Raw genomic sequence first — 15,541 nt, 5'->3', positions numbered from 1 at the left:
AGGAGAGGAGAGGAAAGGAAAGGAAAGGAAAGGAAAGGAAAGGAAAGGAAAGGAAAGGAAAGGAAAGGCAAGGAAGAACAGACAGAATCTTATTACCCATATTCTTGGCCTTGAGATACTAGCTGAGTGTAGAAGTCTGTCTGAGCTCAGAGGAACCCACCCAGAACTCTCAGGACACAGGAACAGAAGAGCATCCTGGAATGGGAGCCTTCAGTTTTCCATCTCCACCTGTAGCAGATCCTCTGCCACAGGGCTCCATACCCAAGTAGCACTGGGAGGGAGCAAGCCTTCCAGGAGTGCTGACAGGCCTGTGAGTGCAGGTAGGATCATCAGAGCTTCTCAAAAGGAACCCATCCAGAACCCTCAGGACACAGGAAGTGAGGGGCTGCCTAACAGGAGTCTTCTAGTCTCTGTCTGTACCCAGAGCTGATCCTGTGCCACAGAGCTACATACACAAATAGTACTACAAGAGAACTGGTCTCCCAGGAGTGCCTACACACCTGGGAGCACAGGTAAGACCACCATTTCTCTTAAAATTTGGGTCCCAAGAGGGACCCTCACAGAGCCATCAGGACACAAGAACCAAGGATTAGCTGGGGACAGGATCCTTCTGATCTTTGTCTGCATCCCACAGATGACTATTTACCACAGCTCTTCATACCCAAATTCTGCCAGGTGAGAACTGGTCTCCCAGGAGTACTGACACACAGGCTTGCAGGAGAGACAAGCCAAAGTCAGAGACAGTAAGACCAGCTAACACCAGAGATAACCAGATGGTGAAAGGCAAACGCAAGAACATAAGCAACAGAAACCAAGACTACTTGGCATCATCAGAAACCAGTTCTCCCACAACAGTGAACCCTGGTTACCGCCAACACAACAGAAAAGCAAGAGTCTGATTTAAAATCACATCTTTTGATTATGATAGAGGAAGTTAAGAAGGACATAAGTAACTCCCTTAAAGAAATACAAGATAACAAGTAAACAGGTAGAAGACCTTAAAAAGGAAACACAAAAATCCTTAAAGAATGACAGGAAAACACAACCAAACAGGTGAAGGAATTGAACAAAACCATTCCGGATCTAAAAATGGAAATAGAAACAATAAAGAAATCAGAAAGAGAGACAACCCTGCACATAGAAAATGTAGGAGAGAAATCAGGATTCATAGATGCAAGCATCACCAACAGAATACAAGAGATAGAAGACAGAATCTCAGGGGCTGAAGATACCATAGAAAACATTTGACACAACGGTCAAAGAAAATGCCAAAAGCAAAAAGCTCCTAACTCAGAACATCCAGGAAATCCAGGATGCAATGAGAAGACCAAACCTAAGGATAATAAGTATAGAAGAAAGTGAAGAGTCCCAAGGTAAAGGGCCAGTAAATATCTTCAACAAAATTATAGAAGAAAACTTCCCTAACGTAAAGAAAAAGATGCCCATGAACATACAAGAAGCCTACAGAACTCCAAATAGAATGGACCAGAAAAGAAATTCCTCCTGTCACATAATAATCAAAACACCAAATGCACTAAACAAAGAAAGAATTTTAAAAGCAGTAAGGGAAAAAGATCAAGTAACATATAAAGGCAGGCCTATCAGAACTACACCAGACTTCTCACCAGAGACTATGAAAGCTAGAAGATCCTGGGCAGATGTCATACAGACCCTATGAGAACACAAATGCCAGCCCAGGCTACTATACCCAGCAAAACTCTCAATTACCATAGATGGAGAAAACAAGATATTCCATGACAAAACCAAATTTACACAATATCTTTCCACAAATTCAGCCCTACAAAGGATAATAGATGGAAAACATCAACATAAGGAGCAAAACTACACCCTAGAAGAAGCAAGAAAGTAATCTTTTTTTTACTATGTTTTTATTTTATTTTATTTTATTTTTTAAACTTTTATTGCATTATGATGAGAAGAAAGTAATCTTTCAACAAATCCACACAAGCCTAATTCTACCTCTTACAACAAAAACAACAGGAAGTAACAATTACTTTTTCCTAATATCTTAATATGATAATTAATATTACCAACATATCCTAATTGATTGAATCCAAAAACATGAGGAATTAGAAATTTGTTGATTGTCATCCAATGGTCTCTCTAATTTTGTAATTGGAGAAGTAAGTCCAATATTATACAATCCATATACACTTTCAGCTTGTTTGTTCATGACAGTATCTTGCTGCATACAACATAATGGTCTTGAGATCTTGCTTCTGCTATCTCAGCTTCTCTATTAGTAGTATTGTTTATTTCATGTTTTTACAGTATACTACAGTTTTCAGAACAGCTTACATATTTACATAAAGGGAGACCTATCAGAATTACACCAGACTTCTCATAAGAGACTATAAAAGCTAGAAGATCCTGAACAGATCTCATACAATTGCTAAGAGAATGCAAATGCCAACCCAGACTACTATACTCAGCAAAACTCTCAATTACCATAGATGGAGAAACCAAAATATTCCATGACAAAACTAAATTTACACAATATCTTTCCACAAATCCAGCCCTACAAAGGATAATAGATGGAATACACTAACACCCTAGAAAAAGCAAGAAATCTTCTTTCAACAAACCCAATAGATACAAATAAAAACAACCCTGAGATTCCACCTCATACCAATCAGAATGACTAAGATCAAAAACTCAGTGACAGCAGATGCTGGCACAAATGTGGAGAAAGAGGAACACTCCTCCATTGCTGGTCAGATTGCAAGCTGGTACAACCACTCTGGAAATCAGTTTGGTGGTTCCTCAGAAAATTGCACATAGTGCTTACTACCTGAGGACCCAGCACTATCATTCCTGGGCATATACCCAGAAGATGCTCCAACATGTAATAAGGATACATGCTCCACTATGTTCATAGTAGCCTTATTTATAATAGCCAGAAGCTGGAAAGAACCCAGATGTCCCTCAACAGAGGAATGGATACAGAATATGTGGTACATTTACACAAGGGAGTACTACTCAGCTATTAAAAACAGTGATTTTATGAAATTCTTAGGCAAATGGATGGAACTAGAAAATATCATTCTGAGTGAGGTAACACAGTCACAAAAGAACACACATGGTATGCACTCACTGATAAGTGTATATTAGCCCAGAAGCTCAGAATACCCAAGATAAAATTCACAGACCACATGAAGCTCAAGAAGAAGGAAGACCAAAGTGTGGATACTTCATTCCTTCTTAGAAAGGGGAACAAAATACCCATGGAAGGAGTAGCAGAGACAAAGTGTGGAACAAAGAGTAAAGGAAAGGCCATCCAGAGACTACCCCACCTGGGGATCCATCCCAGGTACAGTCACCAAACCCAGACACTTTTGTGGATGCCAACAAATGCTTGCTGACAGTAGCCTGTTATAGCTGTTATAGTCTCCTGGGGGGTTCTACCAGTGCCTGACAAGTACAGAGGTGGATGCTCTCAGCTAACCATTGGACTGAGCACAGGGTCCCCAATGGAGGAAGTAGAGAGAGGACCCAAGGAGTTGAAAGGGTTTGCAGCCCTATAGGAGGAACAACAATATGAACCATGCAGTAACCCCAGAGCTCCCAGGGACTAAACCACCAACCAGGAGGGACTCATGGCTCCAGCCGCATATGTAGCAGAGGATAGCCTTGTCAGTCATCAGTGGGAAGAGAAGCCCTTGGTCCTGTGAAGGCTCTCTGCTGCTGTGTAGGGGAATACTAGGGCCAGGAAGTGGGAGTGAATGGGTTGGTGAGCAGGGAGAAGGGAGAAAGGATGGGGGTGGGGGGTTGGAGGGGAAACAAGGAAAGGGGACAGCACTTGAATTGTAAATAAAGAAAATATCCAATAAAAAAAGAAAGAAAGAAAGAAAGATTTTCAATCAAAAAGAGAAAGAGAAAGGGGGAGGCTTCACCTAGCAACTAATGGAAATTGATGCAAAGACCTACAGCCAAACATGAGGTGGAACTTGCGGAATCCTGTGGAAGAAGGGGAAAAAGGGTTGAAGGAGCCAGAGAAGTCAAGGGCACCACAAGAAAATCTATAGAATCAACTCATTTGGGCCCATGGGGGCTCATAGAGACAAACTGGCAACCAGAGTGCATGCATGGCATGGACCTAGGCTCTCTGCACATATGTACCAGCTAAGCTTACATGTGGGACTCCTGGTTCTGACTACATTATCTGCTTTTGGAGCCCTTTCACTAACTGGGCTGCCTTGTCTCAATAGATGAAGATAAGTCTAGTCTTACTGCAACTTGATAGTCAAGGCTGGTTCATATCCATGGGAGGCCTCTCCTTTTCTGAGGAGAAGGGGAGGAGGGATGGATGGAGGCAGTGGAGGAGAAGCTACAATTCAGATGTAAAGTAAATAAATAATGTAATCAATAAAGAAGATTAACAAAAACCTTTAGAAGAAGGAGGAGGAGGAGGAGGAGGAAGAGGAAGAGGAAGAGGAGGAGGAGGAAAAGGGGAAGGAGGAAGAGGAGGAGGAGGAGGAGGAAGAAAAGGTCTGTCTGACAGAGTAGAGGTTTGTTAATGTGAGAAAAGACCTGGGGGAAAGTAGCCTACAAGTAGGAAACATTTATTTTAGTTCACAGTTTCAGAGCGTTTCAGTCTTCATGGTCCATTGGCCCCATTGTTTTGGGCCTAAGGTGAAGCAAAACACACATGCAGAAGCTTCTCTCTTTCTGATCAGAAGTGTAAAGAGTAGAAGGGACCCAGGACAGGCATACATCCAGGAACCTATTTAGTCCAACTTGGGCCCACCTCCTAGTTTCTACAACCTCCCAGTAATGCTATCAAATTACAAGTCCATTAATCAATTAATCCACTGATTAGATCAGATCCCTCCCGATCCAACTATTTCCCTAAGCTCTGCTTCTGAACTTTGCATTGGGGACCAAGGCTTCAACACATAGGTTTTGAAGGGATATTTCACATCCAAGCTATAACAACATCCCACCTGATGTTCATATACATCTCTTTCATCTTTGCTATATAAAAAGAGTGAAATCTGGCTCGATTAGTATTACAGTAAAGCTCTACTCCAACTCCTGAACTAAGTGTTCCTGAATATAGCTATGCAACATGGGAAAGTAGGTGGGTTGACTTGCCATGTTTGAGCGCTGTCTGCTCAAGTGGGTTATTTCCATCTGGAACATGTTTCTTCAGCCCAAATGGTACCAGGAGACAGCTAGTCCAGGCAGATGCGAGACTGAAGCAGACAGAACAACTCAAGCCAAAACTGTGGCCAAAGAGGGACACATCCTAGCTGAGTCCAAGACTGCCTTAGGTACTATGGCAATCTTTAGGGAAATTCTGGGCGGCCAGGCTGTTCAGGAACTGTCCTCTGAGTTCTTTTCCTGAGCCATGGAGAAATGGATGCTGGGGAGGAACCACTAAGGTTACCTGAAAGGTTTCACTGATACAAAGGGCTGCTCTAAGGAGGAAGGAAACCTTTCTTCAGAAGCAAGCGCACAAACTGCACTCAGCATCACTCAGAGGACCTAAGCTTCAGATGGCATTGCCAGGGATTACTATCTTTCTACTGAACTTGACAGCTGTCTTACCTGCAGAAACCTTGAGTTTTTAAGTGGATAACTAACCATTGGGTACAAGTGAATCAACTTCCTCTCTGAGTGTGGCAAAGCAGCTAATTCTTAATCTTGTGAGGAACCCATCATCTCTACGTTCTTTCATTTTTAGTTAAATTGATTTTTCTGGTTGGTTTGTTTTGAGAAAGCATCTCTCATTGTATGGTGAATATCCTAGCCTCAAATTTGTGATCTTCCTGCCTAGGCCTCCACAGAATTGGGATGTACTACCATCCCTGGCCTAAAGTCTTAGTTCTGGCCATGATTTGGTTGATTATAAAATCCTGTTTACCTAGAATACACCAGTAATAGGTTAATATCTAGCTGAGTTTCCTTGTGCCCAAATCCTAGTGATCTAAAATCATTAAAATTACCTTTCCCAAAATTAGTAGAAACTCAGCAATCCTGAGCCATATAAGAGGGCTGGCTGGCCTAAGCTGGGTAAGAAAATCCCCATAATGCCAGGTGATAGACATGGTTTCCTAAGAATGCCAAGCTACCTTTTTCCTTCCTTCACCCACAACTAGTCCTCAACTGCTCTTCCTCAGAGTAGATTTCACCAGAGAAGCACTCAGCCAGGGGGTTGTCACTTCCTAGTCTGGCCTCCTGTACCAGACACCTGAACCGTCGTTTCTGAGTCATCCTAGCCGTCTTAAATCAGATGATGAACTTGTGATGAGCTGCCTTTTTTTTTCTGGTAAGAAACCTCATGTTACTCAGTTTGTCAGTAAATAGTACCCAACTGTGTCAACAAGGGAATACTAAAGAGGAAAAGAAGGGCAAGCACTTGCGGTCTAGGCTGGAGGTTCCACGGCAGACTCGGTGTCAGCAGCCTTGGTAGCATTCACAGCAACCTCCCTGACTTGCTTGGGCTGGTCACATTTTGTTTTCCGGATGCTCCTTGGGCCAGAAATGCGCCTGTGGTTTGCTGGGCTCAGCATTGTGAGCATGAGTTGCTGAGGAGGCATTTCAAGTACTAATGCAGGGATAAAAACAGTATCCAGACAGCAGAATGAGTAACTGTCCTTGACCATCTGATGTCTGTCAACTGAGAAGAAGATGTGTTCATCATGGGGCTGTGGGTAAGAGACTTCTGCACAGTAATAACACCCTCCAGGAGTGGAACAGGTTGTTTCAAGTGGATCTGTCGAGAACTTTCTAGACTCGTTGGAGAGAGGTTGTCTCAACTTGGGCAGAATGATTTCCCTCCTCGTGGCTGTGTCGGTTTGCATTTCACTAGAAACAGACACTAAGCTAGAACTGGGGGATGGGGTAGGGTGGGGTGGGATGGGATTGGGGGCGGTGGGGTGGGGAGTGTTTGTGAAGAACTAAGGCAGAAAGTGTCAGCAGAGCTCATTCGTAGAGCAGGTGCATGGGAGGTAGGAGCCACGGCTTCTGTGAGGTTCCATGACACTGCTTTAACTTTAGTTATTATCAAAGCAAAATGAATAATAGAAACAAAAATAACAAGTCCATCCCAGGTGACTTCATCTTTATATGGATGTTGTCATATACTAGAAATCTGCATACAGTATAGAAAACTGAGAATGCCTAATCGCCACAGACTTCATAATGTGTCCTCAGTGACAAGCACCTTTGATATAAGATGCAGATCCTGAGAAAAGGGAGAGGCCAGGCCTCCAGCAGATAGCCCAGCTGTGGTGGCCCTGGTTGCTGGCTCACTGGCTAGAGGCAGCATGGAGTAGTGTGTTCTTGTTGGGAGCATTGTCACGAATCTACAGGGGGCTCAGTTGAGACTGACAAGCCAGTTTCAGTGCCTGTAGCAGAACTCTGACCCACCTGTGTGTCTGTAAAGTGAAGTATAAAGAAACAAATCTTACCACTATCCCTTCCTGGCAGTGCCACCTTGTGAAGGAGTGCTGCTTTGCTCTCTTGGCATAAAACAAGAGGCAACAAGGACTTTCGATGTTTTTTATGCTCCTATGAATTCTTAGTAAATGAACTTGTGTTAGAATGGAGTCATTTATGGTCACATGCATTCTCTGTTATTAGGATAATGCTCTAGACTGGCTGTATGAGAGGAAGCGGTGCTTGGGTGACCACTCTTCTGGGACTGCTGTCATGGTTTGAATAACCTCCACACCGGAGACAGAAACAAAGTGAATGTTGTATTGTTCTTACTATTCTTACTGACTTCTCACCAAAGTAAGAGAAATTCTTATGAGTCAGGCACTAGATCCTGAAAACAAAAATAAAAATTAAGATATATCTGTTCTGAGCTTATAAAGATGAAAAAAAAAAAAAGCATTCTGTCCAAGCTACAAATAGCTCTTCTCCATCATAACTTAAATAAATGCATACAAAGTTACTAATAGTGATAATAGCTGCTTCTTATAAACCACAGACGGTGGGACAAGTACAGTTCTAGTTTCATAAATGATATTGCTGCTTCCTTATAATCATGTTCAGCAATTATAAAATGTCAGGCACACAATAAGCACTCTTCATGCATAATATTATTTCATATTCATATCAACCCTATGAGAAAAGTACAAGAAAGATGCATCTGTGGGTTCAACTATCAGTGGACCAAAAATATCAGAAAAACGACTGTGTGTGTATGTTACACATTTGCTGACTTCTTTCTTACTATAACCCACTAAATAGTAAGAATAAGTAGTTACATTGTATTAATATTTTAAGTTATTTACACATTGTTTATAGTATATAAGAAGGGCTGAGGGTGTAGCCCTGTGGCAGAATACCTGTTTAGCATGTACAAAACTAGGGGTTTGTCCATAACACTGCAAATAAATAAATAAATGAACAAGAAAACCAAGTGCAGTGATGCATGCCTATAATTGTAGTCTTCCGGAGTCTGAGGCAAGGTGATTGGAGATTAGAAACCATCTTGCGCTACATAGCAAGGCTTTTAAATAAATAGATAATAAATAACCTTTAAAAGCATATAAGATATGTATAGATTACATACAGACTCTCGTCCACTTTGTATGAAGGACTTAAGCATTCACACAGTTTAATATCCCCAGGGACTCCTGGATCTCTCTCTCTCTCATCCGGGTAGCAAAAGATAACAGTATTCTCATTCTAGAGACCTGTCAAATTCATAAGCCTGCTCAAGTCCTAGTACCTCATCAAGGAAATGGGATTCAGAGTCAGTTCTCTTCAATGGTAAATCAAAGCTCTGCCCTAGTCTTCATAATGTATCTGTTTCATCCTGTAGTAGGGGTTAGTACCTCTGGGTCTGCCAGGTGCTGCGATTACCAGGGTCCGTCAACAATGCCATCACAAGTTCAGACTCCCAGACCTTCCCCCTGACTTCAAGCACTCTCAGGATCCCTCAAACACATAGTATGCATTTGACGTATGTTGTGAAAATATGTCCAGGGACGTCTCTCCGTGCCAAGTAGTCTTGATGTCTTATATCTATCTCAAAGGCTTGGGAAGGGATTGCATCTGATTTAGTGATGGATTCATCTGTGAAAATGCACTTTGAAAGTGACACATCTTTCCTGCGGGGATAATTTACTTCAATCAAAAATAAAGAGAAATTTAAACTGCGTCTCATCTGCCATTTGCAGGGTTCATCTCCCAGCTATGACACTTACATTCTCCTGACCAGACTTCCTCCTCACTCCTTCCAATGGATTGTGTTGAAGGGAGTCCCAGAATGTCACAAGTCCATCTGCAATCTACAAGCCTGTCTTACCCTCTCTTCTGTCTGTGTGATTTCCAGGCCACTACATGTACGTGGACTCTGTTTATGTCAAGCACTTCCAGGAAGTGGCCCAGCTCATCTCCCCAGTGACCACAGCCCCCATGTCTGGCTGCCTCTCATTCTATTACCAGCTTCAGCAGGGGAATGACAATGTCTTCTCTCTTTACACTCGGGACATGGCTGGCCTGTACGAGGAGATCTGGAAAGTGGACAGCCCAGGCAATGCAGCCTGGAACCTTGCGGAGGTGGAGTTCAGTGCTCCTTACCCCATGGAGGTAGGTGAGCCTGGACCTGATCTCACAAAGAGATGCTACACACACACACACACACACACACACACACACACACACACATACACACACACACGGTGGTCACCCTTTCTTAACAACCTCAGCCCTGACTTTGAAGATAGGTACACACTGACTTTAGTTTTTTATTTTTAATTTAGGAAAAAACATTAGCTGGGCAGCGATGGTGCATGCCTTTAATCCCAGCACTTGGGAGGCAGAGGCAGGAGAATTTTTGAGTTCGAGGCCAGCCTGGTCTACAGAGTGAGTTCTGGGGCAGCCAGGACTACACAGAGAAACCCTGTCTTGAAAAAAAAAAAGAAAGAAAAAGAAAAGAAAAAGAGAAAACATTGTACCAGGGCATTGTACAAACCTTTAATCCCAGTACTTAGGAGGCAGAGGCAGGCAGATCTCAGTGAGATCGAGGCCAACCCAGTCCACAGAGGAAGTCACAGAACAGCCAGGGTTCCATAGAGAAACACTGTCTCAAAAAATAAAAACAAAACATAAAAACATACCAATTTATGTAATAAAATGTGATGTTTTGATTCATGTATACAATGTGTGAAAATCAAATCATAATAGCTAGCACATGTATTACCTCCAACAAATTTATTATTTGTTGGTAGTGGCAGCATTTAAAATCCTCTCTTCTAAGCCGGGCAGTGGTGGCACATGCCTTTAATCCCAGCACTTGGGAGGCAGAGGCAGGTGGATTTCTGAGTTTGAGGCCAGCCTGGTCTACAGAGTGAGTTCCAGGACAGCCAGGGCTACACAGAGAAACCTTGTCTCGAAAAACCAAAAACCAAAAACAAAACAAAACAAAAACCTTCCTTCTAGGTATTATGAAATGTACAATATATATATCATTAATTATAGTTGACCTACTGTCCATTAAGAGCCAAACTGTACTATTTTAGTATAAATGTAATTTTATATTCACAGACCAACAACCCTCTTCCTCCTCCTCCCCCTGATGTACTCGCTGCTATTAGAATCTTTTAGAGGGGGGGAGCTGCATGGAGCACTGGCACTGATGGAGACTGGACTAGGGCAGTTGATCTCTTGGAGCTGGAGCTACAGCATTCTTCTGGAGCACCTACCTTGCTATGTGGGTGCTGGGATCCAAACTCTAGTCCTCCTGATTGGGTAGCAAGCACTCTTAGCTAGCAGGGCATCTCTCCAGCCCTTTAATCTTTTTCTTCTCTCTCTTTCCCCTTCTCAATCTCATTTCTTTCCCTTCTTCTGTATCCCATTCCTTCCCCTTATTATCTTCATTTCTATCAAAATTATTGTTCTGAGGACAAGTGTGGAAGACAGGTCTACCAGCTGAATTTTCTGGTGCATTGCTCCTCTGATCTTGTGCTATATAGCCATGGAGAGTTCGAAAGGGGAGCTCAGAGCCTGAATACGACACTTTCCTGAACCTCTACCCAGAGTCCCCAGTCATCTGGGGTCCTTTGGCTTTTCCCAGATAGAAATATGGAACTCTTTGGGCACTAGCTGTAGCGATTTTAGTTTCCCTCTGGTTTATGCAGCAGTGATAGACAGCAGAAGGCTGCTGGGGCATCAGCAACAGCAGCAGGAAGCACCCTACCAAGGCACCGTTCTTGGGCCTACCCTTAGTATCCTGACCCTGAGCCCTATAAATGTTGCCCTTGCCTGTAGGCCTAGGAAGACACTGTCCTCAGCCGTTTATACCAGCCAGTGTTGTAGCTGAGACCCAGCATCCCAGACCCTTGCCAGGTCTCGGAAACCCTTCCAGCGACCAAGTCTTAAATGTTCTATTCCGGGGACCCTGTGACATTTTATCCCTCTTCACTCTCTGCTTTTTGCTTTCTTCTTGCTACCCGCCCCGGTGTCCCACCCCAACTTTTGCGGTCACTCTCCAGCTGCTTAGATGCTGCGTCTCCAGCTGTCAGGAGCCAGCTGCCTTCCCATTTTGCACCTCAGCCTCCTTACTGCTCACCAGTTATGGTTTAAACACCATCACCACCACTCTGCTGTCTGTTGATTCTTTCTTCGTGTTACTCACTCAGTAAAAGAAAAGGCGACTGGAGAAGACCTTTTTTATTGGGTCTACAACAGCAAGGGCGGTCTCATGGCATAAAGTCTCTAAACCGATTCTCTAAGAGAGCCTGCGTTGCGCAGCCTGCTCATGGCTGGGGAACCAATCCCAGCCTTGTCTCTCGGCACCAACCACAGGCATGGAGGCTTACATTTAAATCAATCACAACCTTGCCTCTTTAGCACCAGTCACAGAAGACACCAAGGGAAATGCACCAAGGTAGAAATGGTTAGAAGGACATCTAGGGTTCACTGAGACATGGGAAAGCAAAAAGTCTGGTACAAACTGTCCAACAGCCTTGGATGAAGCTGCGCCTTCAAAAGGCAGTACAATTTTCTGTGATCACGGTGTATTCTCCTCCTCCAGGCGTTCAAGCCAGTCAGTGCTGGCACAAGGGTAGTCTGGCTGCTTATTCAACTGATAGTCGTTTGACTCAAGAATCCAGTCAGCAAAAGAAGAGTCCCATAGCCGTTAATTGGAGGGCTGGATTGCCATGCCCAGCATCTTTACTTACTTACAGGAAAACACAGACTAGATCAATTTTAAAGGATTTTCTAAACAAACACAAACAAACAAACAAACCATAACTTACTTTCTTCTTTACAACAAAAACAATGTTATAAAATCAGAAATAAACTTATCATTACCGCCTTAATTTGAAACAAGTCTTGGTGTTCCTTTTTTTAAAATGTGTATGAATACACTGTAGCTGTACAGATGGCCATGAGCCATCATGTAGCTGCTGGGAACTGAACTCAGGATGGCCCGGCTCACTCCGGCCCTGCTCGCTCCAGCCCGCTGGCTCTGGCGTAATACACTGTAGCTGTCTTCAGACACACCAGAAGAGGGCGTCAGATCTCATTACGCGTGGTTGTGAGCCACTATGTGGTTGCTGGGATCCGAACTCAGGACCTTTGGAAGAGCAGTCAGTGCTCTTACCCACTGAGCCATCTCACCAGCCCAGTGTTCTTACGTTGCAACTTTTTACACTTATATACATGACAAATATCCAAAGCAAAAAAGTTAGAAAATTCAAAGAAACAAAACTAAGTTAAACAACAATGACAAAAACAATTGACTTTGTAGTGTTTATTGTGATAGACCTTCCATTAAGCACATATCCAAATCCATAGCTATAGCTGTGTGTGTGTCTTTCAGAACATGCTTACCGCCCACTAAATTACATACATAAAATTATGCCCATATTCAGAGGACAAAGGAGGAAACAGAAATGTCCAAGAAGTCTGACATCTTTTTTTCTAGGTCACACAGCTGAGAGATGCCAGAAAGCTTAAGGGACTTCTTAGACTAAAATCTAATATGCAGCTGTAGGAAGAGCTTCAGTCTGTCAGAGGGCCCCACCTGGCTGCAAGCTGGGGGCGTAGCATCAGAGTTGCTATGTGTGTAAGACTGCTATGAGCATTTGCACCTAGCTGTAAGGAGTGTCTTAGTTGCCATGGTATTAATACCCACCCCGTTTCACTCTGTACTCCCTGCAGTATCTTCTCCAGTTCCCTTTAGAGAACAGAAGTGGCTTATTCCTCTGGATGCTTTTCAACGGGGCCATCTGCTAGCCTGCTGCAGAGCTGGAGAAGGCTGGCTTGGTCTCCATTTCTAATGTGCTCTGTCTGCTGCTGGTGTGCCTGACACTCCTCCACCTCCTTCATATCCCTCTCATCTCCCTAACCCTGAACAGCCCCAGAGGGAGCCCAGTGCCTTTGTAGAATGTGTGCTATTTCCTGTCACAAAGTCTGACCAGGCTTTGATTTGCTCTTACAGCCTAGTGGAAATTTTTCTATGACTTTAGTTACAAGAAGGAAAAAAAAAATGCTGCCCCAGAACATATTCCTTCTATTAAAGTCAAATGAGTCACATGTTAATGCACATCCAGGCAGGCATGTGTATACACATGTGCACGTACATGCCTGTACACACACGTGTATGTACGCATATATACACACGTGGATGGTGTTTTCTTTACCAACTCCTTGTGTACAACATAAACTCTTTAGGCAACATTTGCATGAATAGAGCATTGCTGAGTTTTTTTTTAAATTGGCACTCGAAAGTCATATTGTTGAGTACTACTAACCAGACCATTCATCTTTGGATCCACATGTGTGGGATTTTGCTCCACTAATCTGAGTCTGTCATTTGGGATGTTTGTTCTTACTAATTGCCAAGAAAAGGAATTGGCACTAGAAAAATCAAAAGGAATGTGGTGCATTTCAAAAGGAAAATAAACATAGACTTTACTGAACAGAAAACCCTGGGCTATCTTCTCAATATGAACATTTGTCTTTGGTCTGTGTTGGAGATGGGAGGAGTGCACACATCAAAATCTTCCCTTTTATAAAGGCTATAAGAACATCAGACAATTAGAATAGAGACCCACCCTTCTACAGTATGACCTCATCTTAATTACATTTGCAAAACCTTACTCTCCAATGGGGCAACAAACTGAGATCCTAGGGATCAGGACGTTGGGTAGCAGCAGCCTCCTTTAGATAGGTCTGCCTTCTCCACTCTCAGGAGACTGCATCACAGACTTCATGAAGATTCACGCATTTATTATACCTTCCTGGCCCCAGCATGCATTTAGGTTTGAAGCCATGACCCATACTGTGCCTTAGCTGTCAGCTCACACAGCATAGACTGCACATCTGGGTTCTTTTCCTAACAACTTGGGCCTGTGCTGATCACACCTGGTGCCTTGCTGTCTCAGACAGAAAGTTCAAAGTTAGTGGGTGGGAAACAAGAAAGTAAAGCTTTCACTGTCCCATGGTCTTCATGAATCCATTGGAACACGGCTGGAAAAGCCTAGTCACAGCACTTATCTCAGACTACTGTGTCTTTGCCCAGGTTCTCGCCTGGAATGCCATATGAAGAAGCAAAGGGCACAGACATGTTAGAGGTTAGTTTCCTGTAGATAATGGAAGAACCTAATTTATTTTCTTCACTGACTTCTTCCTGTAGGTAAAGGCCATGGTGCCAATCAATTCTGGGAATCTGTCAGAAATGGCTTAGGCATGCTAGCTGGTACTCAGGAATAGGCGATAGGGTGCAGTAAATACACCAGTAAATACAAATTTCAAGGGTCTTGATCCGTTATGGCTGGGTTGCTACAACACAATCCCATAAGCTCAATGACTTATAAACACCAGAAATTCATCTCTCACAGTCTGGAAACTGAGAAACTAAAGTTCAACATGCTAACAGATCCACTGTGGCAAGGGTCCTTTTCCCAATGAACAGATGGCATCCTCCATTGTGTCTTCACATAGAAGAAGGCTCCTCAGGACTCTCATCACTAAACTCATGACTGAGGGCTTCACCCTCGTGAGCTGATCCCTTCCTCAAATGACTCACCTTCTACAATCATTGAATTGAGGATTAGACATCAAGAGATAACATTTCAGCAGGCAAACATAGCGATTTCATTTTCCTTGAAAGAGGCCGTAGGTTGAGTGCGGTATTGACCAAACATTTACATGTTGGAAAAGACTTGCATGAGTCCTTGTCACTTGGCCTCAGTTTGGCTTGACCAATGTGTCATTTTTAATCGTGTGAGAGCAAGAAAGTATGTAAATATATGCTAATCTGTTCCTTTTCTTTCCAGGTGATTTTTGAAGTTGCTTTCAATGGTCCCAAAGGAGGCTATGTTGCCCTGGATGACATTTCTTTCTCTCCTGTTCACTGCCAAAATCAGACAGGTGAGTCCTGCTTACTCTTCCTCAATTGGAAAGTGCCCACCTCCCCAGAGACCCAGAGTTGGCACTTGTTTTGGTTTGTTCTGTTTTTTGGTTTTGTTTTGTTTTGTTTTGTTTTGTTTTCGAGACAGGGTTTCTCTGTGTAGCCCTGGCTGTCCTGGAAATCACTCTGTAGACCAGG

General features: G+C 43.2%; 1 protein-coding gene across 1 annotated transcript in view; it reads left to right on the top strand.

The window, feature by feature from the left end:
• The window catches only part of Mamdc2 (MAM domain containing 2), a 158,902-nt gene that overhangs the window by 83,952 nt on the left and 59,409 nt on the right, over positions 1 to 15,541 (top strand). The window contains exons 6-7 of the mRNA XM_031389959.1: positions 9,314 to 9,570; positions 15,270 to 15,363. Of these exons, the coding sequence (XP_031245819.1) occupies positions 9,314 to 9,570; positions 15,270 to 15,363 (351 nt within the window). The remainder of the gene's footprint in view (positions 1 to 9,313; positions 9,571 to 15,269; positions 15,364 to 15,541) is intronic.

This window comes from Mastomys coucha, unplaced genomic scaffold (assembly GCF_008632895.1).
Source record: "Mastomys coucha isolate ucsf_1 unplaced genomic scaffold, UCSF_Mcou_1 pScaffold21, whole genome shotgun sequence".
In the NCBI taxonomy this organism is placed as follows: domain Eukaryota; kingdom Metazoa; phylum Chordata; class Mammalia; order Rodentia; family Muridae; genus Mastomys; species Mastomys coucha.
This window is presented reverse-complemented; position numbering and strand designations above follow the sequence as displayed.